General features: G+C 46.8%; 1 protein-coding gene and 1 non-coding gene across 3 annotated transcripts in view; one reads left to right on the top strand and one right to left on the bottom strand.

The window, feature by feature from the left end:
* The window catches only part of SLC9A9 (solute carrier family 9 member A9), a 378100-nt gene that overhangs the window by 243614 nt on the left and 107990 nt on the right, over window positions 1–26496 (bottom strand). For both annotated transcript variants that reach the window (XM_029074247.2, XM_029074237.2), the window contains exon 6: window positions 21718–21823. In XM_029074247.2, the coding sequence (XP_028930080.1) occupies window positions 21718–21823 (106 nt within the window). The remainder of the gene's footprint in view (window positions 1–21717; window positions 21824–26496) is intronic.
* LOC114817815 lies at window positions 7720–7857 on the top strand. Its single transcript, XR_003765670.1, has one exon. It is a non-coding gene; the product is annotated as a small nucleolar RNA SNORA7 (small nucleolar RNA).

The following is a 26496-nucleotide window of genomic DNA, read 5'->3' as shown; positions in this document are numbered from 1 at the left end:
CTCTCCCTCCCCTCACCAACTCTCTAAATCCTTATCCCAGCTTTTCCCGCCTGGTAAATTTCCCTTTCCCTTTCTGAAATGGAAATGCTATGAACGAATCACCTTCCCCTCCGATGACACTTCCCTCTGATCGCCTGCCTGCTCCCTCCTCCCCCTCCCCGGCTCCGGAATAAATGGCCGCAGCTGTTGCCATGGCAATTTTCATTTTAAAAAATGTGTTCACACAAAGGCATGAGACACAGTTGTTACCACGAGGGGCTGCAAATTCAAACCAGATGTACGGGCTCTCTGCTCAGACAGGGTGGGGGCCATTCCCCAAAGCCTGGACAGAGTGGTCTGAGAGAGAGAGAGAGGGACAATGACACACACAGAGAGAGAAAGAGATAGAAAAGATTGCACCATCACTCCACTCTCTGCTTCTAGTAGGGTGATAAACTGGGAACTGAAATGAAAGCTTCAAGGAGCTGGGTTTCAGGCTGGAAAGTCCAGGTTTTCCCTGTACACTATGCAACCTCGGGCCACATTGCCCAGGGAATCCAGTCTGACATTGGCCTGGCTTACCCTTTTGGTCTCCCCTGCCTAGATGACACACACTCTCTCCTCAGCCACAGGGAGCTTCAAACCTGGGGTTCTCTCTGTCTCTCTGTTCTCCTTTCACGCCCTCCTGCTTCCCGTCTCGTTTGGCATCATCCCTGCTGGTTCTTGGCCTTCTGGCCCGCTTCTTGGACTCCTTCTCACCCCATTCTTGCTCACTTTCTGCTGTCCCCTCCCCTGGCACTCACCCAGAAGGGTGGTTTAGGGGGTGGGATTGACCCTGCTTTAAACAGAGCAGTTGGAAGTCTCTTGACTCCCTAGAAAACTGGATGGTTCTCCACTCTGCTTCTATTCATTCATTCAATAGTATTTATTGAGCAATTACTATGTGCAGAGCACTGTACTAAGTGCTTGGGATGAACAAGTCGGCAACAGATAGAGACAGTTCCTGCCGTTTGACGGGCTTACAGTCTAATCGGGGGAGACGGACAGTCGAGAACAATGGCAATAAACAGAGTCGAGGGGAAGAACATCTCGTAAAAACAATGGCAACTAAATAGAATCGAGGCGATGTACAATTCATTAACAAAATAAATAGGGTAACGAAAATATATACAGTTGAGCGGACGAGTACAGTGCTGTGGGGATGGGAAGGGAGAGGTGGAGGAGCAGAGGGAAAAGGGGAAAATGAGGCTTTAGCTGCGGAGAGGTAAAGGGGGGATGGCAGAGGGAGTAGAGGGGGAAGAGGAGCTCAGTCTGGGAACGCCTCTTGGAGGAGGTGAGTTTTCAGTAGGGTTTTGAAGAGGGAAAGAGAATCAGTTTGGCGGAGGTGAGGAGGGAGGGCGTTCCGGGACCGCGGGAGGACGTGACCCAGGGGTCGACGGCGGGATAGGCGAGACCGAGGGACGGTGAGGAGGTGGGCGACGGAGGAGCGGAGCGTGCAGGGTGGGCGGTAGAAAAAGAGAAGGGAGGAGAGGTAGGAAGGGGCAAGGTGATGGAGAGCCTTGAAGCCTAGAGTGAGGAGTTTTTGTTTGGAGCGGAGGTCGATAGGCAACCACTGGAGTTGTTTAAGAAGGGGAGTGACATGCCCAGATCGTTTCTGCGGGAAGATGAGCCGGGCGGCGGAGTGAAGAATAGACCGGAGCGGGGCGAGAGAGGAGGAAGGGAGGTCAGAGAGAAGGCTGACACAGTAGTCTAGCCGGGATATAACGAGAGCCTGTAACAGTAAGGTAGCCGATTGGGTGGAGAGGAAAGGGCGGATCTTGGCGATATTGTAGAGGTGAAACCGGCAGGTCTTGGTAACGGATAGGATGTGTGGGGTGAACGAGAGAGACGAGTCAAGGATGACACCGAGATTGCGGGCCCGAGAGACGGGAAGGATGGTTGTGCCATCCACGGTGATAGAGAAGTCTGGGAGAGGACCGGGTTTGGGAGGGAAGATGAGGAGCTCAGTCTTGCTCATGTTGAGTTTTAGGTGGCGGGCCGACATCCAGGTGGAGACGTCCTGGAGGCGGGAGGAGATGCGAGCCTGAAGGGAGGGGGAGAGGACGGGGTGGAGATGTAGATCTGCATGTCATCTGCGTAGAGATGGTAGTCAAAGCCATGAGAGCGAATGAGTTCACCGAGGGAGTGAGTGTAAATGGAGAACAGAAGAGGGCCAAGAACTGACCCTTGAGGAACTCCAACAGTTAAAGGATGGGAGGGGGAGGAGGCTCCAGCGAAGGAGACCGAGAATGACCGGCCAGAGAGGAAAGAGGAGAACCAGGAGAGGACAGAGTCCGTGAAGCCAAGGTGAGATAAGGTATGGAGGAGGAGGGGATGGTCGACAGTGTCAAAGGCAGCAGAGTGGTCAAGGAGGATTAGAATGGAGTAGGAGCCATTGGATTTGGCAAGAAGGTATTCCTTTCTTGAGGTTAGTCTGGGGCCCAGTAACCAAGGTGGAGCAGTGAAAAACACTAGGAAAGCCAGTCCCACCCCTGATTGCTGTCAAATGACACATGGTCACTCCAGTCCATACTTCACTCTGCTGCCCGGATCATTTTTCTACAAAACCCATTCAGTACATGTTTCCCCACTCCTCAAGAACCTCCTTATCATCAGCTTTAAAGCATTCAATTACCTTGTCCCCTCTTACCTCACCTCACTAGTCATTCCAGCCGGCAGACTTGACTCCTTTAATGCTAACCTTCTCATTGTACCTTGAGCTAGTCTATCTTGCCACCCACCTCTCTCCACAATCTGCCTCTGGCTTGGAACATCCTCTCTCTTTGAATTCTACAGACAATTACTCTCCCCCTCTTCTAAGTCTTATTCAAAGCACATCTCCTCCAAGAGGCCTTCCCTGATTAGCCCTCTATATTCCTAGTCTCCCACTCCCTTCTGTGTCACCCTGACTTTTTCTCTTCATTCATCCCCCCTTCCAGCCCCATAGCACTTAAAAACATATCTGTAATTTATAATTTATTTATTTATATTAATGTCTGTCTCCCCCATTAGACTCTAAGTTCATTGTGGGAAGGGAATGCGTCTGCTATATTGTACTCTCCCAAGTGCTTAGTATCATGCTTTGCACCCAGTAAATGTTTAATAAACGCAATTGATTGATTTATTGATTGATTAGAAAGAACACAGGCCTGGGGGTCAGGGGACCCGAATTCTAATCCCAGCTCCATCACAGGCCTACAGTGAGATTGTGGACAAGTCACCTAACTTCTCTGTGCCTCAGTTTTCTCATCTGTGAAAATGGGGATTCAATACTCAAATGGGTTGGGGAGTGAGTCCAATCTGCATATATGGTATCTTCCCCAGTTTTCATTACAGTGTTTGACACGTGGTAAGTACTTAAATATCACAAGTAAAAAGAAAAAGAATTGAGGCCCCCCAAATCACTATTAAGAACTCTAAACCACAAGCCATTTAAGATATGAAAATTTACCTTCTGACACTCACGAGTTAATGAAGTGCAGAGAGTGGGTCCCCAGCATTAAAAAAAGGATGGTATTTGTTAAGTGTATACTATGTGCCAGGCACTGTTCTAAGCGCTTGGGTAGATACAAACTAATCAGGTTGTCCCACATGGGGTTCACAGTCTTAATCCCCATTTTACAGAGGAGGGAATTGAGGCACAGAGAAGTTCAGTGACTTGCCCAAGGTCATACAGCTGACAGGTGGCAGATCCGGGATTAGAACTCACTACCTCTGACTCCCAAGTCCCTGCTCTTTCCACTAAGGCACGATGCTTCTCATGAGGTCTGATGAAACCAGGACGTTGGGAAACTTTCTCAATTTGGAGAGCCCACCCCTTCTCTCTGAAGAACAATGTAAAAGGAGGGCAGGAGTGAGAGGGGTGAAGTTAATGTTCTGGCCTGATTTTTGTTTTTGTTTTGTTCTGTTTTGCCCTGCTGTCTGTCTCCCCCATTTAGAATGTGAGCCCATCATTGGGCAGGGATTGTCTCTATCTGTTGCCAAATTGTACTTTCCAAGACCCTAGTACAGTCAGTGTTCTGCACATAGCGCTCAATAAATACTATTGAATGAATGAACAAATGCCATCATTATTATTATTATTACTCCTACTAATTCCACTACTTCCCCTCCTACTCTCACTACTACTTCCACTACTCCCCCTCCTATTCCCACTCCTCCTTCTCGAGAAGCAGTGTGGCTCAGTAGAAAGTGCCCGGGCTTAGGAGTCAGAAGTCATGGGTTCTAATCCTGACTCCCCACCTGTCAACTGTGTGGGTTTGGGCAAGTCACTTAACTTCTCTGTGCCTCAGTTACCTCATCTGTAAAATGGGAATTGAGACTGTGAGTCTCCCGTGGGACAACCTGATTACCTTGTATCTACCCAACGCTTAGAACAGTGCTCGGCACATAGTAAGTGCTTAATAAATACCAACATTATTATTATTTTTATTCTCCTACACCCCCCCATTCCTACTACTCCCACTGCTCCCTCTCCTAGCCCCACTACTACTCCCACTATTGCTTCTACACTTCCTCCTCCAACTCCTCCTCCTTCTATTAATAATGGTATTTGTTAAGCACTTACTATGTGCCAAGCACTGTTCTAAGCTCTGGGGCGGGTGGATACAAGGTGATCAGGTTGTCTCACGTGGGGCCCACAGTCTTCATCCCCATTTTCCAGATGAGGTAACTGAGGCACAGAGAAGTGAAGTGACTTGCTCAAAGTCACACAGCTGATAGGAGGCAGAGCTGAGATTAGAACCCATGACCTCTGACTCCCAAGCCCTCGCTCTTTCCACTGAGGCATGCTGCTTCTCTATTATTACCCCTACTACTGCCACTACTTCCCCTACTACTCTTAATCCTTTGACTTCTACCCCTTTGACTTCCACTCCTAGTCCTACTACTCCCACTCCTCTACCCACTCCTATCCCTATTACTTCCACTCCAACTTCTACTACTTAATAATAATAATGATTATGGTGTTTGTTAAGTGCTTACTCTGTGCCAAGCACTTTTCTAAGCGCTGGGGTAGATTCAAGGTAATCAGGTTGTGCCATGTGGGGTTCAAAGTCTTAATCCCCATTTTATAAATGAGGTAACTGAGGCACAGACAACTGAAGTGGTTTGCTCAAGGTCACACAGCGGACAAGTGGTGGAACCGGGATTAGAACCCACATCCTCTGACCCCCAAGTCTGTGCTCTTTCCACTATGCCACGCTACTTCTACTACTACTTAGTAATAATAATAATGTTGGTATTTGTTAAGTGCTTACTCTGTGCAGAACACTGTTCTAAGCACTGGGGTAGATACAGGGTAATCAGGTTATCCCACATGAGGCTCACAGTCTTAATCCCCATTTTACAGATGAGGTCACTGAGGCACAGAGAAGTTAAGTGACTTGCCCAAAATCACACAGCTGACAAGTGGCAGAGCTGGGATTCAAACCCGTGACCTCTGATTCCCAAACCCATGCTCTTTCCATTGAGCCACGCTGCTTCTCTATCCCTATTACTCCCACTCCTCCTCCTCCTCCCACTCCTCCTCCTCCTACTCCATCCCTATTACTTCGACTCCAACTTCTACTACACATATGCCTATTACTCCCACTTCTCCTCCTCCTACTCCTAGTTCTCCTACTCCTTCTACTACTCCTACTTCTCCCATTACGACTCCTACTTACTCATCTGTAAAATGGGGACTAAGACTGTGAGCCCCACGTGGGACAACCTGATTTCCCTTTATCTACTTCAGTGCTTAGAACAGTGCTTGGCACATGGTAAGCGCTTAACAAATACGATTATTATCATTACTTCTCCTACTCCTATAACTACTCCTATTACTCCTATAATAATGTTGGTATTTGTTAAGCGCTTACTATGTGCCAAGCACTGTTCTAAGGGCCAGGGTAGATGCAAGGTAATCAAGTTGTTCCACAAAGGGTTTACAGTCTTCATCCCCATTTACAGATGAGGGAACTGAGGCACAGAGAAGTGAAGTGACTTGCTCAAGGTCACACAGCTAAGTGGCAGATCCGGGATTAGAACCCATGACTTCTGACTCTCAAGCCTGGTCTCTTGCCACTGGAGCCACACTGCTGCTCCTATCTCCCCTATTAGTACTCAAACCATCCCTGCTGCTAGCAATGGATTTCTTATTACTCCTACTACTAGTTGTGGGTTGGTTCAGATTGATATTGTCAAGATGTGGGTATAGGCATGAGCCCAGTGCAGGTAAGTCCCTTCCTGGTGGTCTAGGGTTTCTTGTCAGGGTCAGGATAGGGTCAACCTGCTTCCCATTCCCAGGGGTGATGGATGATTGAGTGAGGAGCTGCTGCCGGCCATCATGGTGGCCACAATAAGCCTTGGCCAGATTATGATGTGTCCTATCCTGAGGCTGCCCTGTCCTTCTCATGCTTCCCCCACCTTCTTCCTCTTCCTTCCAGGCTCCTCATCCTCTTCTCTTGCTTCTTAATGGTGGCCATTGGGGTGTTGATGATGATGACTGTAATGGCAAGGATGAAGATGAGCACATAGGGGAGGCCAGTGGGACCAGAGTTAAATGTGGTTTTGCCCAGGAGCTGTTGTGTGAAAAAAGCATGGTATTTCTTGTTTGTTTCTCTGATCTCAGACAAGAGGCAGTGAACTGGTGCAACTCGCTACCCTGACCCTGGAGTTGATGGAGCAGAGAACCAGTGGCCACCGGGCTGGCCCTTGTGATGGTGACCCTGCAGAAAGAGGGTCAGGATATAAGGCCCTGGCTTCCCCTACAGGAGAGAGCACAGAGGGCAGTGACAGACCCAGATTCACAGAGCCATCCTGGACACTTCAAATTTTGCTCTCATTAAAAAAAGCTTCCCAAACTTCTGCTGCAAGAGAGGAAGATGCGGGCCTTGCGCTTCCCTGCAGGTCCCGAGTCCTTGTGGCCTCCTCTCATGGCAAGGGCCAGAGACAGAGCTTGGAAAACGCTTCACTGACTAAACAGTGGGGGCACCAGGGCCACACTGGCAAGATTTGGGGGCAGGAGGATTGCCCAGACTGCCTAAGGCACCCCCAGATTGCCCTAGAAAATTGCTGCAAGGCACAAAGAATGACTGCTGGAAATCCAAGGTCAGGCTTAGAGGGGTAACACGTGGGTGGAGATCATACCACCTCTTTAACACTCCAGACCTGCAAGCCTCTGGAGGGTGTCTGGGGGGCCACTGGCAATGGGAAGCAGGCTGACCCTATCCTGATCCTGATGAGAAACCCTAGACCACCAGGAAGTCCCAGGGCCCCAAATTGGGCAGGGAATGCCTAGAACTTCTTACTACAACCCAGCCCACACACTTTGCTCCCCTAATGCCAACCTTCTGACTGTTCCTTCATCTCATCTATCTCACTGCTGACCTATTGCCCACATTCTGCCACTGTTCCCGAATGCCCTCTCTTCTCATATCTGATGGACAATTGCTCCTCCCTTCTTCAAGGCCCCATTGAAGGCACAGCTCTTCCCAGGGCCCTTCCCTGACTAGGCCCTCCTTTCCTCTTCTCCCACTCCCTTTTTTATTGCGCTGACTTGCTCCCTTTATTCATCACCCCACCTCCTCAGCCCAACAGCACTTACCTACATATCTATAATTTTATTTATTTATATTAATGTCTGTCTCCCCTTCTAGACTGTAAGCTCAATGCAAGCAGGGAATGTGTTTATTAATTGTTTTACTGTTCTATGCCAAAACCCTCTCAAGACAGTACCTGGAGAGTTTCCAGTACTCTACCAGTCTTGGCTACAGGAGGGAGAGTAAAGCAGAGGCCTAACCTTTCCATTCCTAGCTTGGGCAGTGGCTAGCAAGTGGAAGGCAAACTGCTACAAGTCAAACTCGCCTGGGCTGGTCAGCAGTGGCAGGGAGACAGCTGAGGCAGAGCCTTGCATAGAAAAGGCAATAGTAAATCACTTCGGTATTTTCACCAAGAAAACTCTATGAATACACTATCAGAACAATTGCAGATGGAGGTGGGAAATTCTGGATGAGATGTGTCCGTGGAGTTTCTATGGGCCGTAGATGACTCGACAGCATAAGACAAGACTATCCTAAACACTTAGTAAAGTGTTCTGCACACAGTAAGTGCTGAATAAATAGGATCAAGTGACTGATGACTAGAAGCATCTGTACTGAGGCTTCCAAGGTCATCTATTGATGGCTTCATTTCCCCTACTTTCTCTCCATTCTTTGTCACCTATGCACTTCAAATTGGAAGCGAGAAGATGCCACTGATAGATGGTCCACGTGACAATGATTTCCTTTCAACTATTTTCAGCCCCTTCCCTATGTGCCCGCGGTAGGATGCATGTGCTTGTATGTCCAAGATAGAACACAGGCTTCTGAGTTCCCTGTCGTATGCAGCCCACCTGGGCCCAGCAGGGCTCAGAGGAGCAGTGGAAGAAGTGACAGTTATTGGTTTGTTTTCCTTTGCACACCTGGCAGTATAGAACGGGGACAGGGCTGAAATTGCTCTGTGGGTGTGTATAGATGTGGGTGTGTATAGGGGTGTGTGTGTGTGTGTGTGTGTGTGTATACACCTGTGCATGCATTGTTGAGGGTGTGTATGTTAGTGGGAGCACATGTGTGCATATTGGTAAAAGTGCATAGGAAAGTGTGTGCATATGTGCATGCATTTTCATGTGTGTGCATTGGTGAGTATATATTACTGGATTTCATGTGTGCAAGTATTAGTGTGTGTGTGTGTGTGTGTGTGTGTGTGTGTGTGTGTATGTGTGAGTTTGAAGGTGTTCCTTCCTTTAGATGTTACTTCCCAGGAAAGAACAAGCCTCTGACAATATTTCAATCACTGAAGATGAGGGTAGGCACCTCCCTCCCAAAGACCCACCTCTTGGACACACCTTGAACCCACTGTCCCATCCAGACTGGAATTCAGGAAGGTCCCAGTTCTCACCCCAGGAGGGCTCCTCCTCCCCCATGCCTGACCAGGATCCCTGATCCAGTGAGAAATCTCTCTCCAGCTCCCAGTCAGTCTGTAGCTCTCCACCAGTCATGAGAGTAGCTGGTCTGGGCCTCTAGCCTGTCTCCAGCCTGTCTCCAACCAGGCTCTACCCTTCTTCTCCTCCTCCTTCTTTTCCTCTTCCTCCTTCTGCTCCTCCTCCTCCTCATTCTTTCTCCTCCTCTTCCTCCTCCCCCTCCTTTTCATTCTCCTTCTCTTCCTCCTATTGCTAGAGCTCTTTACTGAGTGCCTACTGTTTGAGGGGCAGTGTGGCCTAGTGGAAAGAGCATGGTCCTGGGAGTCAGAAGCACCAGGGTCCAAATCCCAACACTGCCACTTACCTGCTGTGGGACCTTGGGCAAGTTACTTAAGTTCTCTGTGCCTCAGTTTCCTTATCTATAAAATGAGGATGATACCTGTTCTCCTGCCTGTTTGAACTGTGAACCCACTGTGGGACTTGATTATTTTGTATCTATCCCAGTGCTTAGTACAGTGGGACAGATCTTAGGACATAGCAAGCATTTAACAAATACCGCTATTATTATGCCGAGTGCTGTACTGGGTACCTACTGTGCACAGAACACTGAACTAAACACTTAGGAATCTACACTGAGAGCAGAAGACAGTCCCTGTCCTTGAGGACTTTATGGCCCCAAATGCCATTTCTCTTTCCTCTGCATGAAGGCCCAAGGGAACACTCTAATCTTGGCTCTACCAGTTGCATGCTGTGTGACCTTTGACAAGTTACTTCACTTTTCTGTGCCTCAGTTCTGTAAAATGGGGATTCAATACCTGTTCTCCCTCCTACTTGGACTGTAAGCCCCACATAGTGAGGGACCTGTTTCCTGCTCATACAGGGGGTAGCCACTTCTGCTCTTAGTTGGCAGTCAGGCAGGCACTTTATATTGTGCTCGGGTCTGGAGAGGTCTCCCATAACCTACCTAGTTTCAACTTGAGAATCAGACACGTAAGAATTTGGGTCTTGTGACTCATAATAATAATAATAATAATAATTGGGGGAAGCGTCATGGCTGAGTGGATATAGCACTGGCCTGGGAGTCAGAATGTCATGGGTTCTAATCCCGGCTCCGCCATTTGTCTGCTGTGTAACCTTAGGCAAGTCACTTCACTTCTCTGGGCCTCAGTCCCCTCATCTGGAAAATAGGGATTGAGACTGTGTCCAGCCTGATTTGCTTGTATTCACTCCAGCAATTAGTACAGTGCCTGGCACATGATAAGCGCTTAACAAATACCATAATTATTATAGAATAAATATATTTAATGAATATACTGCCCTGAGCCTGCTGGGGAATGACATCACAGGCTAACCTTGCAGTTAAAGGGTACTGAGGAAAGGAGCTGGGCTACTTCCATTCCCTGGCCAGAGTCCACATCAGTAACCGTGGTTGTACAGAAATGCCTCTGACCCTGGAAAGTACCATTTTTCTCCAAACTTAGTTGGCAAATAACCTAGGTTGACATCTTCAACTCTGGTAAACCCCATAAACCTTGGCCATTAGCTCAAAGGCTGTTATTCTGCCAGCTCAACCCTCAGACCACTGGGACATGATTTCTCTATCAGTTTTATAATGTTAATAATAATAATAATAACATTAATACTTGTTAAGTGTTTACTGTGTGTCAAGCACTGTACTAAGCACTATGATAGATACAAAGTAATCAGGTTGAATACAGTTATGACCCACATAGGAATGACAGTGTAAATAGGAGGGAGGCAGAATTAATCCACATTTTAAAGATGATAACACTAAGGCCCGGAGAAGTTAAGTGATTTTCCCAAGGTCACCTAGCAGACAAGTGGTTGAGCTGGAATTAGAAGCCCCATGTGGGACAACCTGATTCCCCTATGTCTACCCCAGCGCTTAGAACAGTGCTCGGCACATAGTAAGCGCTTAACAAATACCAACATTATTATTATTATTATTACAAGGTAATTAGGTTGTACACAGTCCCTGTCCCAAGTGGGGCTCCCACTGATGAGGTAACTGAGACACAGAGAAGTGAAGTGACTTGTCCAAGGTCACACAGAAGACAAGTGGCAGAGCCAGGATTTGAAATCATGACCTTCTGAATCCCAGGCCTGTGATTTATCATCATGATGGCATTTGTTAAGCGCTTACTATGTAATAATAATAATAATGTTGGTATTTGTTAAGCGCTTACTATGTGCCAAGCACTGTTCTAAGTGCTGGGGTAGACATAGGGGAATCAGGTTGTCCCACGTGGGGCTCACAGTCTTAATCCCCATTTTACAGATGAGGGAACTGAGGCACAGAGAAGTTAAGTGACGTGCCCACAGTCACACAACCGACAAGTGGCAGAGCTGGGATTCGAACTCATGAGCCCTGACTCCAAAGCCCATGCTCTTTCCACTGAGCCACGCTGCTTCCCCAGCCAAGCACTGTTCAAAGAGCTGGAGTAGATGCAAGGTAATCAGGTTGTCCCACGTGGGGCTCACAGTCTTATTCCCCATTTTACAGATGAGGGAACTGAGACACAGAGAAGTTAAGTGACTTGCCCAAAGTCACACAACAGATAAGTGGTGGAGCTGGGATTGGAACCCACGACCTTCTGACTCCCACGTCCGGGCTTTTTTCACTGTCACGCTGCTTTTCGGCCACCCTATGAAAGGAGGAGTTGGCTATTTCTTGGCCCCCCGCCTAGTTCAAAAGCTTTAAAGTTCAGCATGTCCAAAACTAAATTCCACATTTTCCTCCCCAAATCCTCCACCTAAATTCCTCACCGTAGGAGCAGTATTGTCTAATGGATAGAACACAGGCCTGGGAGTCAGAGGACCTGGATTCTAATTTCGACTCTGCCACTTGTCTCCTGTGTGATCTTGGGCAAGTCACTTAACTTCTCTGTGTCTGCTACCTCATCTGTAAAATGGGGATTAAGACTGCAAGCACCATGTGGGATAGGGACTATGACCAACCCAATTTGCTTGTAGCTACCCCACCACTTAGAACAGTACTTGGCACATAGTAAGTGCTTAAAAAATACCACAATTATCATTATTATTATTATTGTTGACAGCACCACCATCCTCCCCATCATTCAGCCCCCCAATCTTGGCATTCCCTTTGACTCTATTTCTTTCAAATCACATATTCAGTTACCAGTTCTGTCAGATCTTCCTCCATAATATCTTCAGAATCCACCTCTTCCTCTCCATCCAAACTGCCACCACATTAGTCCGAATGTTGCTTTGTTTGGTTGGTTTTTTGGGGGTTTGTTTTTTTTTGGTATTTGTTAAGCGCTTACTATGTGCAGAGCACTGTTCTAAGCGCTGGGGTAGATAAAGGGTAATCAGGTTGTCCCATGTGAGGCTCAAAGTCTTAATCCCCATTTTACAGATGAGGAAACTGAGGTCCAGAGAAGTGAAGTGACTTGCCCACGGTCACACAGCTGACGAGTGGCAGAGCCGGGATTCGAACCCTGCCTCCAGCCTCTCCCCTCTCCAGTCCACACTTCACTCTGCTGCCTGGACCACGTGGCTTAATACAGTGCAGTGCACTCAATAAATGCTCAATAACTATGATCGAATGAATGAATGAATGAATGTTTCTGAAACATCATTTTTCATATCTTCCCACTCAAAATTCTCCAGTGACTGCCCATTCCTTTCCACTTCAAAGAGACATTTCTGACCCCTGATTTTATAGCATTCTATCAGCTCTCTCCCTGCTACTAATCAATCAATCAGTCAATCAAACAACCAACCAATCAATAAATGGTATTTATTGAATGCTTACTGAATAAAGAGCATTGTATGAAATGCTTGGGAGAGTACAATAGAGAGAGCTGGTAGACACATTCCCTGCCTACAAGGAACTTACAGTCTAGAGAAGGAGGCTGACACTGGTATAAATAAATAAGTTTTGAGAAGCTGAGGGCGAGGTAAATAAATACAAGTGTAAGGGTGATATAGAAGGGAGTGGGAAGAGAGGAAATGGGGGCTTAGTGAGGGAAGGCCTCTTGGAGGAAATATCTTCCCTTCTCTCCTACTACACTCCTGGTTGCACTTTTCCCGTCTCTGAAACCAAGCTACTCACTGGGCCTTGTTCTTGACCCTCTTGCTGCTGACTTCTTGCTCACTCCCTCCACTCTTCCTGGAACCTCCTCCTTCTTCATATCTGCCAGACCACTGATCTCCGATCTTCAAGGCCCCCAGAAGTTCCATTTCTTCTAGGAAGCTTTCCCTGACTAATCTCTCGTCTCTCCGCCATTTCTCCCTCCCTATTGCCACTTCAACATTTCAGCATCTCCTAAACCCTCCTTCCCCCACTGTAGCATTTATATCTATATCTTTAAACTCTGATCTTCCCCCAACTTGTAATTTCTTCTACTCTCTGTTTCCCCTACTAGATTATAAAATAATTGAGGGCAGGGAAAATGTTTTCTAACTCTCTATGTACTCTCTCATCTGCTTAGTATTATGCTCTGCTCAGAGAAAGCACTCAATAATTTACCATCAATTGATGGATTGATTGAACTCTTTGAACTGTTCCCATATACAAAGGCCATTTTGAAGCTGTTAAGAGGAGGTGGCTGTACAAAGACAGTTCATTTATCATCCAGAGGCTGAAAATGGTGTCAGGCCCTGGAAAATGGGCTGTGAAGTCCCCTTCTGGAGCTGAACAGCTGCCCTGTCCCAAAGCTTTAAGCAGATTTGTGTGGCATTTCCCAGGCTTTGAAGGCAGGGTTCTGCTCGGCTGCGCTTTAAGCAGAGCCCGACAGATGTAATGTGGATATGGGTCTGATAGCAATAGATGGTCTTTTACTTACTTTGACACAGAGAGAAAAAGAGAGAGAGAAAAGGGACACAGAAGGGTATTTCCCCCGAATGCCTTAAATATTCTCATAACTCCTCTATTTCCCCTAACCTTAATCTACTGTTATGTCCACCACCCCTTGTAGGCTGTAAGTTCCTTGTGGGCAGGAATCATTTCTACCAACTCTGTTTTACTCTCTCAAGCACTTAGTACAGTGCTCTGAAAAGAGTAAATGCTCAATCAATACCATTGATTGACTTCCCAGGAACAGTGAAAAGGCTCTGTGTGCTCTGGGTTCCTGGATCAGAAATTGCATTTCGAACCTCCTGTGGGGAAGACTCCACCTTCAGGCAAAGCCTTTCTTGCAAACACTTATCATAGCCCAATTTACCAGCTTTTAGAAGCCTCCAGCCTATGGAGTTATGAAAAGAATGTCTCAATAAAGCTTTCAACAGAGAGACCTTTCTCACTTCTCCAAAATAACAGGTTAGAGCAGGGACAGATAAATGCAAGGGCTTATGTGTGGGTCATAATTCCCAAACCTCAGGCTCAAGTAGCAGCGTGACCTAGTGAGAAGCAGTGTGGCCTAGTGGAAAGAGAATGGGCCTGGGAGTCAGAGGACCCGCTCTGTCTCTATGGCAGCTGCTCCCAGCTCTGCCAATTTCTCTGCCATTTACGTGCTGTGTGACCTTGGGCAAGTCACTTAACTTTTAACTTTTCTGTGCCTCAGTTTCCTCAACTATGTAATGGGGATTCAATACCTGCTCTCTCGCCTACTTAGACTGTGACTCTCATGTAGGACTGGGACTGTGTCCAACCTAATTAACTTGTACCTACCCCAGCACTTATAACAGTGTTTGATACATGGTAAGTGCTTAATAAATTCTACTAGAAAAGAAAAAAGAAGGCCAACTGGGTTTCAGAAGGCATGTCCCCTGGGGATTGCCCAGGGCTGCTGCCTCCAGGCTCAGTCCAGAGACATTTCCACCACCCTTAACATAATGGAGTCATGGAGGAGACGTGCAGTGTGTATATATGTATGTGTGTATGCACATGTGTGTAGGTGTTTTTAATTTTTCAGAAGTGTTTTAAAGCTGGGAAGAGCTGTGTGTTAGAGGATTTTAAGGGAGGTGTGTCATGGGGTGATAATGGAATCATAGTGGTGCTTTTGACATCATCTGCATCGCAGGTCATGCTAGCACCTCGAAAAACAAATGAACCCTGGGCCTGAACTTTTGTAATAGTCCTGGGTGGGAGGCTGGGTGGGGGGAGGGAGAAGGATGCCAGTCAAGAGCCTCTCCTGAGGGGATGTAGGGGAGAACAGGCTGGAGGGATAGGGAATTTGACCATAGGGTCTGGGGAAGACCCCCCAGAGGGGAGGCTGTGCTGGGGAAGAAATTAGACTGGAGGGAGAGAAATCAGTCAGAGAAGGTGGCAAGATGGAAAAGGGAAAGATGGGAAAGTCCTCCTCAATCAATCAAACAGTCATGCTTATTGAGGGCTTACTGTGTGCAGAGAATGGTACTAATTCTTTGGGAAGGTACGATACTGTTGGTTGAAACAATCCATAGCCTTAAAGAACTTAAAATCTAGTGGGAGAGAAAGGCACTAAGACACATTACAAGAAGAGGTAATACAGCATAAATCCATTAGCTCCTTGTACTTAAGTGCCACAGCAGGGCAGGAGGAATGAATACCCTAGTGCTCAAGTGGCAATTGATGGAGAGATAGGGTTGGAAGATGAGAGATCAGTTAGGGAAGGCCTCCTGGAGGAAGTATGATCTTTACAGGGGCCCCATCGATCAAACGAAGAAGTCCTGGAGCTCCTGTGGGAACCCACAGAAGAAGAGGGATCAAGATTTCAGGTCTCCTTGGGCAATTTGGCTAGTTGGGGTGGCTGGGGGCCTTTGGGAGCTCAGTCAGTTAGTCAATCATATTTACTGAGCTCTTACTGTGTGCAGAGCACTGAATTAAAGGCTTGGGAGAGCAGAATGAAACCATATAACAGCCCATTCCCTGCCCTCAATGAGCTTACAGTCTAGAGGGGGAGATAGTCCAGGAAGGGACCTGCTCTCCATGGCTGGTGAAGATGGGCCAGAGGACCAGTAGGCTGTGACCTCTGTGGTCTGGCTTTTTATCCCTAAATTTCCCTGGAGTTGGGTCCCAAAGTCTTGCTTTGCTTGAACCCTCTGCCTGGACCAGCTGCTCAAAGGATAGTTTGTTTTCAGGGGGAAACCCCATCTCCACTGGTCCCCTGCAGCGATGGGGAAAGCTGCCCCTCTCCTTCACTACCTGGAGGTGGTGGGCCCAGGTGGATTTTCCACAGGGAGCTGGAACGGGCTTCAACAGCAGCAGGAGGGAGTTGGTTAGACTTGGAGAAGTCACTGATAACAAGGGTATGGGATCCTAGCATGGAGCTCTCAAGGAAGGCTGGGAGCCTCCTCTTGGGTGTTGTAAGGCCTCACAGCTCTCACTGTTAGGGTCACATTGGCCAAAACCTCATGAGAGTTGAAACTCATTGTGGGTAGGGAATGAGTTTCATCGACTAGACAGTAAGCCTCATCCCTTTTTATGGTATTTAATAATGATGGCATTTGGTAAGCACTTACTATGTGCAAAGCACTGTTCTAAGCGCTGGGGAGGATACAAGGTCATCAGGTTTGTCCCGCCTGGTGCTCACAGTCTTAATCCCCATTGTGCTCACAGTCTTAATCCCCATTTTATAGTGGAAGGAACTGAGGCACAGAGAAGTTAAGTGACTTGCCCAAAGTCACACAGCTGACAAGCGGCGGAGCTGGGATTTGAACCCACAACCTCTGAGTACCTAGCCCGTGCTCTTTCCACTGAGCCACGCTGCTTCTCTATTTGTTAAGCACTTACTATATGTCAAACTCTGTTCTCAGCTCTGGGGTCAATACAGATACGATACAAGTTAATTAGGTTGGACACAGACCCTGTCCCCCTTGGGGCTCACAGTCTGAGTAGGAGGAAGAATAGGAAGAATAGACCGAAGCACACAGAGTTAATTGACTTGTCCAAGGTCACACAGCAAGCATTTGGCTAAGCCGGAATTAGAACCCAGATCTTCTGACTCCCAGCCCATGCTCTCTCCACTAGGCCATGGTGCTTCCCCTTGAGAGGAGGGACTGTGTTTACCAACTCTTCTATATAGTACTCTCCCAAGTATTAAGGACAGGGCCCTGCATACTGTAAGCGTTTACTAAATGTCATTGATAGATTACTTTAGTTACACCTTTTTTATAGTTTTTTTGTTAAGTGCTTAATATGTGCCAGGAACTGTACTATGTGCTAGGATAGATGCAGATTAATCAGGTTGGACAGTTAAGGCTCATAGTCTTAATCCCAATTTGACAGATGAGTTAGCTGAGGTATGGAGAAGTGAAGTGACTTGCCTAAGGTCCCACAGCAGACAAGTGGCTGACCCAGGAATAGAAAGAACCCAGGTCCTTCTGACTTCCAGGCCCATAATCTATCCACTAGGATAGAGCATTAGCGGAGGGGGGAATTTTCTTGTACCTCCCCCTCTGGACAATAAACTCACTGTGGGCAGTGATCATGTCTACCAACTATGTTGTACTGTACTCTCCCAAGTGCTTAGTAAAGTGCTCTGCACATGGTAAGAGCTCAATAAACAGGATCGATCAATTGATTGTTCTTCTCAAGCGCGCAATACAGTATGCTGTATAAGCTCCTTGATGGGGGGTGGGGAGCACAGCTACCAACTGCACTTTGCTCTCCTAAGTGCTTAGTATACTGCTCTGTGTAGAGTAGGATTTTAAAAAATACTATTGATTAATTTAGTGAGTCGTAGTTCAATCAATATAATTACAACAATTATTACTAGTACTTTTACTGGATCGCTCAATCAACCAATGGTATTTACTGAGCTTGAGTGCTCTTAAATAAAACACCTGTTTCTCTGCCCAACTAGACCCCGAGGTGCTCCTTTTAAATCTCTCTCAGAGGATTTATCCCTGTGCCTTTCAATGGGTCACTTCCCACGAGCATCCCCCGGTCATCAATATTTTAATTAAGAGGAACTGGTCATAATGACAGGAATTCTTAGGCAGCTGCACAATATTCTGATTTAAAGTGAGCGAGCAGGAGAGCGAGAACTGCAGGCCCAATTACCCTTTTTAAAAAGAGAAAATGCTTTCCACTGAGTTTCCTTTTAAGTGTTTTCCTAGTGGGGAATAAATGCATTTGCGGCATGTTTATTGTCAGTCAAGAGGCAGCTGTTTAATAAGGAGCCCGTTTTATCGGTCCAGAAATCCATGGACATTTACAATCTGCAAAATTCCCCCCTCCGCTAATGAAAAGGGTGTTGTTTCGGTGGAACGCACACCGACATTTCTAATTTACAGATAAAACGGGCCCGAATGGCATGCTGCTGCAGAGTGTCTGTTCCCCGAGGATAGCTACTGGGAGATTGAGATAATTATCAAAAAACAGATCAAGGCATCTCACAGCCACATGAGGTGTTGCCTTCTGCCATGGCCCGGCCAGAATGAATTAATGATTTGAAAAGAAGATTACAGGCACCATTTTGCCAATGTTGCAGATTCTCGTTAGGGAATTATTTCCGACCATTCCAGCGGAAGGGAGGCTTTTCTTCATTAGGGAAAGGTGTGTGGGAGATGAATGTCTATTGTACTTTTCCTCCTGAGCGGCTGGGTTACTGAAGGGGCGAGGGCTTGAGTGAGAGCAGAGTAGAATCAGCCCATACCTTGTCGGTCCGAGGCCGGGGAAGGTGAGAGGCAAAATGTCTCCCTGGACCATTTTCTGGGCTAACAATTAAAGAACCCAACCGTCTTCTTTCTGCTCCTCCTTCCAGGGCCAGTTTTCCTCTTCTGGCTCTATCTCTCAATGGTATTTATTGAGTGACTGCTGTGTGCACTCTCCTTTCCTTTCCGGGCATTGTTAGCTCCGGTGTCGGTGTCGGAAGTGGAATGGAGCAAATCCTCCCCAGGGAAAGATGTGTGACTGCCAACAACCTCCTGGGAAGAGCAGCTTCCAAACTACTGGGAGTGCCCTTTTCAAAATCATCCCTTAACTCCCCAGTTCCCTTCATCCACCCCTCCATCCACCATCTCTTCCTCGTTGGCCATTTCTGAAGCAGAGATCTCCTGCCTCCTTTCAAAAGCTGCCCCCTTCAATGGCACTTCTGAGCCCATCTCTTCATGCCTTCTAAATAATAATAGTTATTATTATTCTGGTATTTGCTAAACACTTACTATGTGCCAGGCACTGTACTAAGAGTTGGGGTGGTTACCAGCAAATCAGGTTGGACACAGGCACATTCCTTGTCCTACATAGGGCTCACAGTCTTAACCCCCATTTTACAGATGAGATAACTGAGGCACAGAGAAGTGAAGTGACTTGCCCAAGGCCAAACAGCAGACAAGCGGTGGAGCCGGGACTAGAACCCATGAACTTCTGACTTCATTACGCCATGCTGCTCTGCACTCGCTCATCTTCCTTCCCCGATTCCCATGTGCAACTGCTCACTCTCTGACAGCTCCTTCTTTTCTCCCTTCAATCACATCTGCACCTCCCTTGTCCTAAAAAATCCTTTTCTGGGCCCCACTGCACATTCTGTCAGCCCGCCTCCCTCCTCCCATTTCTGTCCAAACTCTTTGAATGGGCCGTATACAACCACTTCCTCCACTTCCTCTCCTCCGACTCCCTCCTTGACCCTCTACAATCTGGTTTCCGCCCCCTTCACACCCCTGATAGCGCGTTCTCGCACGTCACCTACGGCTTCCTTCTTGTCCAATCCAACGGCCTCTACTCCATCCTAATCTTCCTTGACCTCTCAATTGCCTTGATGCTGTGGACCACACCTCTCCCGGAAACACTATCGAACCTTTATTCTGACACTGCTCTCTCCTGCTTCTCCTAACTCGGGCCAAGTTTTTCTCAGTCTCTTTCACCGACTCTTCCTCCATCTCTCACTCCCTAACTGTGGGTGCCCCTCAAGGCTCTGATCGAACAGATTCAAGGACCTCTTCTCTGTGGATGACTCTGAAATCCACCTTGCTGACCCTGACCTCTCCCCTTCTCTGCAGTTTCGGATATCCTCCTGTCTCCAGGACATCTTTACCTAGATGCCACCATTTTCAGTCTGTTGTCAAATTCTATTGGTTCTTCCTCCACAGCAGTTCAAGAATCTGTCCCTTTTCTACATCCAAATGGCCACTATCATAGTCCAGGCACCTGCTTTAGTCCTGTTTGAAACTGCACCAGCCTCCTCGCTGATCCCTCTGCCTCCAGTCTTTCCTATTGCCAACCTCACTTTGCTCTGCTACCCAAATCATTCTCCTAAAGCATTCTGTGCCCATCTCCCCACTCCTCAAAAACTTCCAGTGGCTCCTCATTCCTCTCCATATCCAGCAGAAACTTCTGACTGTTGGCTTAAAAACATTCAATCAGCCAACTCTCTTCCTCCAGTTAGAGAAACAGTGTGGCTTAGTGGATGGAGCATGGGCCTAGGAGTCAGAAGGACCTGGATTTTAATCCTGGCAGTGCCACTTGTCCGCTGTGTGAGTTTGGGCAAGTCACTTCATTTCTCTGGGCCTCAGTACCCTCAGCTGTAAAATGGGGATTGAGACTGTGAGCCTCATGTGGGACAGGGACTGTATACAACCTGATTACCTTGTATCTACCCCAGTGCTTAGTACAGCTCATGCTTAGTAATGTTGGTATTTGTTAAGCGCTTACTATGTGCCGAGCACTGTTCTAAGCGCTGGGGTAGATACAGGGTAATCAGGTTGTCCCACGTGAGGCTCACAGTTAATCCCCATTTTACAGATGAAGTAACTGAGGCACAGAGAAGTTAAGTGACTTGCCCACAGTCACACAGCTGACAAGTGGCAGAGCCGGCATTCGAACTCATGACCTCTGACTCCCAAGCCTGTGCTCTTTCCACTGAGCCATGCTGGTGCTTAACAAATACCATAGTTATTATTATTATTATTATTATTATCATTATTTATCCATGCTCTTTTTCCACTAAGCCCCAGCTTGAACTCTTCACTCTTAAACCAAATTACTCACTGTGCCGTGTTTTCGTCTCATTGTCAACTTCTTGCTCATGTTCTCTCTCTGCCTGTAACTCTCTCTCTCTTCACAACTGACAAACTACTACTGTCCCCATCATGAGAACCCTAGTAAAATCACCTCTCCTCCAAGAGGTCTTCCCTGATTTATTTTTAATCACTCCACTTTATATTCCCCCAACTTCCACTTCAGCATTTCTGTCCCACCTTAGTTCAATTTTCTCTGCCCTTGCAGCACTTAATTAAATAACACTATTATCTTTTACTTCCTCTTATCTGAAATTTATTTTAGTGTCTGCCTCTTTAGCTAGATTGTAAGCTCCTAAAGGGCAAGGATCATGTTTGCTGAGTCTGTTGTTGAAGGCACAACAGCTTTAGTGAAGATGTACCTTAATAAAAGCACATTTCCTCCAAGAGGCCTTTCCTAAGCCCCAATTTCCTCTTCTCCCATTTCCCTCTGTGTCACCCTGACTTGCTACCTTTATTCATCCCCCCTCCCAGTCCCACAGCACTTATGTACATATCTGTAATTTTTTTTACTAATATTCATGTGTCTCTCCCCCCTAGACTGTAGGTTTGTTGTCTGGCGGGGAATGTCTGTTTATTGTTATATTGTACTCTCCCAAGCACTTAGTACAGCGCTCTGCACACAGTAAGAGCTCAGTAAATACAATTGTGAATGAGTACTGTACTTGCTCGGCGGTTATTACAGTATTCTGCATGGAAGTGCTTTCAGTAAAAGCTATTCATTGATCGAATGACTACCTGAAGAAGTAGAAATGATTCGTCACTTTAAGTGGCAGAGGCAGGGAAAGACTCTCCCCATGTGAAATAATGCCCCAGAGCTTGCCGGTACTTACTATGTGAGGACGATGGCCACAGCATCATTCAGGACGCTCTCTCCAAACAGTAGTGTGTACAGATCCGTGTCGACATGCAGCTCGTGGAAGATGGCCAGGACGGTCACTGAAAGACAGGCATTCGGAGATGGGAGTGTGCAATAACAATAACAATAATTGTGGTATTTGTTAAGTGCTTTCTGTGTGCCAAGTACTGTTCTGAGCACTGGGGGGAGATACAAGCTACTCAGTTAGGCAGAGTCCCTGTCCCACACATACCTCACAATATAAAGGGGAGGGAGAACAGGGATAGAATCTTCATTTTACAGAGGAGGGGACTGAGACATGGAGAAGCAGCATGGTCTAGTGGAAAGAGCATGGCCCTAAGAATCAGAAGACCCAGGTTCTGATCCTAACTCTGCCACTTACTTGCTGTGTGACCTTGGACAAGTCTCTTAACTTCTCTGTGCTTCAGTTTCCTCAAGTGTAAAATGGGGATTCAATGCCCGTACTCACTCCTACTTCAACTGTGAACCCCATGTGGGACTGGAACTGTGTCCAACTTGATCAACTTGTATCTACCCCAGTTTTAGAACAGTGTTTGATAATACGTAATAAGTCATTAACAAATGCCACGATTTATTTCGGGGGGAAGAGCTGGGGGCCTGGGCACAGGGGGTAGATGGGAAGGATCACACTCATCGTGGGCAGGAAATGTGTCTGTTTACTGTTATATTGTAGTCTCCCAAGCACTTAGTAACACTGTTCTGCACACCATAAACGCTCAATGAATATGATTGAATGAATAAATCACATGGAGATGCCTTGGGGGGTAAAAAGATCTGGGGCCCTAGCACAGGGGTTAGGGAGGCGGAAGACATGGTGATGCCTTGGGTGGGGAGGAGGATCTGGGGAGACTGGGCACAGGGGGTAGGGAGGGGGATCACACTGTTCTAAGTGTTGGGGCAGATACAAGTTAATCATGTCAGTCACAATCTCTGCCCAACAAGGGGCTCACAGCCTAAGTAGGAGGGAGTGTAGGCATTGAATCTCCATTTTACCAATGAGGAAATTGAGGCATGGGGAAGTTAAGCGACTTGCCCAAGATCATGTAGCAGGCAGGTGGCAGATCTAGGATTAGAATCCAGATTCTTTGATTCCCAGATCCATCCTCCTTCCACTGGGCCATGTAGCCTTTGCTTTCTTTTTGCCAAATATTCATTCTTTCAGTCAATCGTATTTATTGAGTTTACTCTGTGTAAAACACTCTACTAAGTGCTTGGGAGAGTATGATACAACAATAAACAGACACATTCCCTGCCCATAACTTCCCCTAAGCTTCCTTACTTAGACTAAGATGATCTGGGATAAAAAAAAAATTGATGAAAATTTTGATGCCTGTCTACTTGTTTGATGCCTGTCCACTTGTTTTGCTTTGTTTTCTTGTCTGTCTCCTCGCTTCTAGACTGTGAGCCCGTTGTTGGGCAGGGATTGTCTCTATTTGTTGCCAAATTGTACTTTCCAAGCGCCTAGTACAGTGCTCTGCACACAGTAAGTGCTCAATAAATACGATTGAATGAATGAATGAATGAATGAATGAATGAATGAAAATTAGGGATATTTGAGTTGTAGCAAAACAACTAAATCCTGCCATTTACTGAAACTCCAGGGAGGGCGTCTTCTGAACTGGGAGTCCTGTCCAGGAGCTTGGATGTCAAAGCAGGAAGCTGGTGACCTGGGGCTTTGGCCAGGGAAATCAAGCCAGACTGGGAAAACCTGGCTTCAAGAAGTTGATACTTTCCCTCAAAAACAAGTCATGTTTATTCAAAGAGTTGTCTGGCAGAGCTGGAAGCTCCTTCATGAAGCAGCTGATTCAGACCTGACATTTTCCACCTTTGCTATAGAAATATATTTTTCTGGAAAGGTTTGAATCACTAAGCCTTCTGCCAAAATGATTTACTCTTTCTTTCCATGCAGGAAACTTAGAGAATAATATTGATAATAGTGATAGAGGTATTTGTTACGTGCTTAGAGGAGCAGCATAGCCTAGTAGAAAGAGCATGGGCGAAGGAGTAAGAGGAGCTGGATTCTAATCCTGACCCTGACTGTTGCCTGCTGGGTGACCTTGGGCCAGTCACTTAAGTTCTTTGTGCCTCAGTTTCCTTATCTGTTAAATGGGGACTCAATGTCTGTTTTCCCTCCTCCTTGGACTGTGAGTCCCTTGTGGGACAGGAACTGAGCCCGACCTATTTGACTTCCATCTACTGCAGTGTTTAAATCAGTGCTTGCCACACAGTAAAGGCTTAACAACAATGATAATAATAATGATAATATGTGCCAAGCACAATAATAATATGTGGAAAGCAGCTCATTCATTCATTCTTTCAATCATATTTAATGAGCACTTAACTGTAGGCAGAGCACTGTACTAAGCACTTGGAAAGAACAATTTGGCAACAAATAGAGACAATTCCTACCCAACAACAGACTCACAGTTTAGAAGTGGGGAGACAGACAACAAAATAAAACAAAACTAGTAGACAGGCATCAATAGCATCAATATAAATAGAATCATAGATATATTCACATCATCAATGAAATAGAACAATAAATATGTACATATATACACAAGTGCTGTGGGGTGGGGAGGGGGTAGAACAGAGAGAGGGAGTTGGGGAGATGGGGAGGGGAGGAAGAGCAGAGGGAAAGGGGGGCTCAGTCTAAGAAGGCCTCCTGGAGGAGATGAGCTTTCATTAGGGCTTTGAAGGGGGTAAGTGTGCTAGTTTGGTGGATGTGAGGAGGGAGGGCATTTCAGGTCAGAGGTAGGACATGGGCCAGGGGTCGACTGCGGGACACACGAGAACGAGGCACAGTGAGGAGGTTAGCGGTAAAGGAGCCAAGTGTGCGGGCTGGGACGTAGAAGGAGAGAAGGGAGGTAAAGTAAGAAGGGGCAAGGTGATGGAGAACTTTGAAGCCAATAGTGAGAATTTTTGTTTGATATGAAGGTTGATAGGCAGCAGTGTGGCCAGTGGAAAGAGCATGGGCTTGGGAGTCAGAGGACCTGAGCTCTAATACCACCTCCATCACTTGTCTGCTGTGTGACCTTGGCAAAATCACTTAAGTTTTCTGTGCTTCAGTTACCTCATCTGTAAAATGGGCATTAAGATTGTGAGCCCCATGTGAAACATGGACTGTGTCCAATCTGATTAGCTTGTGTTTACCCCAGCAGTTAGTACAGCTTTGGCACATAGTAAGCACTTAAACAAATACCACTAAAAAACAAAGCTAAAAAAAACCCCACTGTGATTTATACCAGAAAATGAGGATAGACACAGTCCCTGTCCCATATGGGGCTCACAGCCTAAGGAAAAGAAAAAGCAGGAATTTAATCACTATTTTACAGGTGAGGAAACAGGCACAGAGAGGTCAGGGTCCCAAGGTCACATAGCAGATCCAGGATTAGAACCTGGGTCTCCTGACTCCTAATCTTGCGCTCTTTCCACTAGGCTGCACTGCTAGAGAAGAGAGCAACTCCCTCTCAGTAGCCACAGTCCAGACTGGGCTTCAAACTCTACTCTCTGCATCATCCAGGTAGGTTCCATGATGGATTGGCACATTTTGCCCTGCAATGTTAATCAGCTGAAATCCTTGAGGATGGTCCTATAAATGAGTGGTTTATAGCAGCCCTTGATCATTGTCTTCATATTTTAAATTTCCAAGTCACCTGATCTTATAACCAGGTGCTGTGAGGCTGGGAGGGGGGACGAGTAAAGGGAGCCAGTAAGGATGACGCAGAAGAAAGTCAGAGAAGAGGAAAGGAGGGCTTCGTCAGGGAAGGCCTCTTGGAGGAAATGTGCCTTCAATAAGGCTTTGAAGGAGGGAAGAGTAATTGCCTGTCGGATTTGAGAAGGGAGATCATTCCAGGTCAGGGGCAGGACATGGGCGAGAGGTTGGCAGCGAGAAAGATGAGACTGTGGTATAGTGAATTCGTTGACATTAGAAGAGCTAAGTGTGCAGGCTGGGTTGTAGTAGGAGACTAGCGAGGTGAGATAGGAGGGGGCCAGGTTATTGAGTGTTTTAAAGCTGATGGTAAGCAGTTTGATTTGATGTGGAGGTGAATGGGCAACCACTGGAGGTTCTTGAAGATTGGGGAAGCATGACCTGAACATTTTTGTAGAAAAATAACCTGGGCAGCAGAGTGAAGAATGGACTGGTGTGGGGAGAGAGAGAAGACAGGGAGGTCTGCAAGAAGGCTAATATGGTAATCATGCTAGGACAGGATAAATGCTCGGACTAACTTAGCAGCAGTTCTGTTGGAGTGAAAAGAGTGGATTTTAGCAATGTTGTGAAGGTCAAACTGACAGGATTTAGTAATGGATAGGGGTGGGGGCCAGGCCAGAGTCAGATGAAGTCATACAACTGGCAGGTGTTAATCATGGGGGATGGCATTAGGTTGGGTCATAATTCAACCCCTCTACTAGGGATTGGTAGCTCTGATAGGACACCCAAACACATCCGTAGTCCAAACACACACTTCTTATTCCAATTGGAGCCCTGTTGGGGCTCCTCTAGCCAGTGGTTTTGACACCAGGAAACTGCCTGTGGGCTCCTCAGAGTTGGTTTGTTTAGAGAATTATTCTCTCTGCATGGGCCTCATAAGAACAATGACAACAACAATAATAATCATATTTGTTAAGCGCTTACTCCGTGGCAAGCACTGTTCCAAGTGCTAGGGTAGATACAAGATGATCAGGTTGGACACAATCCCTGTCCTACATGGGCCTCACAGCCTAGGAAGGA

This window comes from Ornithorhynchus anatinus, chromosome 1, assembly GCF_004115215.2.
Source record: "Ornithorhynchus anatinus isolate Pmale09 chromosome 1, mOrnAna1.pri.v4, whole genome shotgun sequence".
Classification (NCBI taxonomy): Eukaryota; Metazoa; Chordata; class Mammalia; order Monotremata; family Ornithorhynchidae; genus Ornithorhynchus; species Ornithorhynchus anatinus.
Note: the sequence above shows the minus strand (reverse complement) of the source record. Positions and strands in the feature narration are given on the sequence as shown.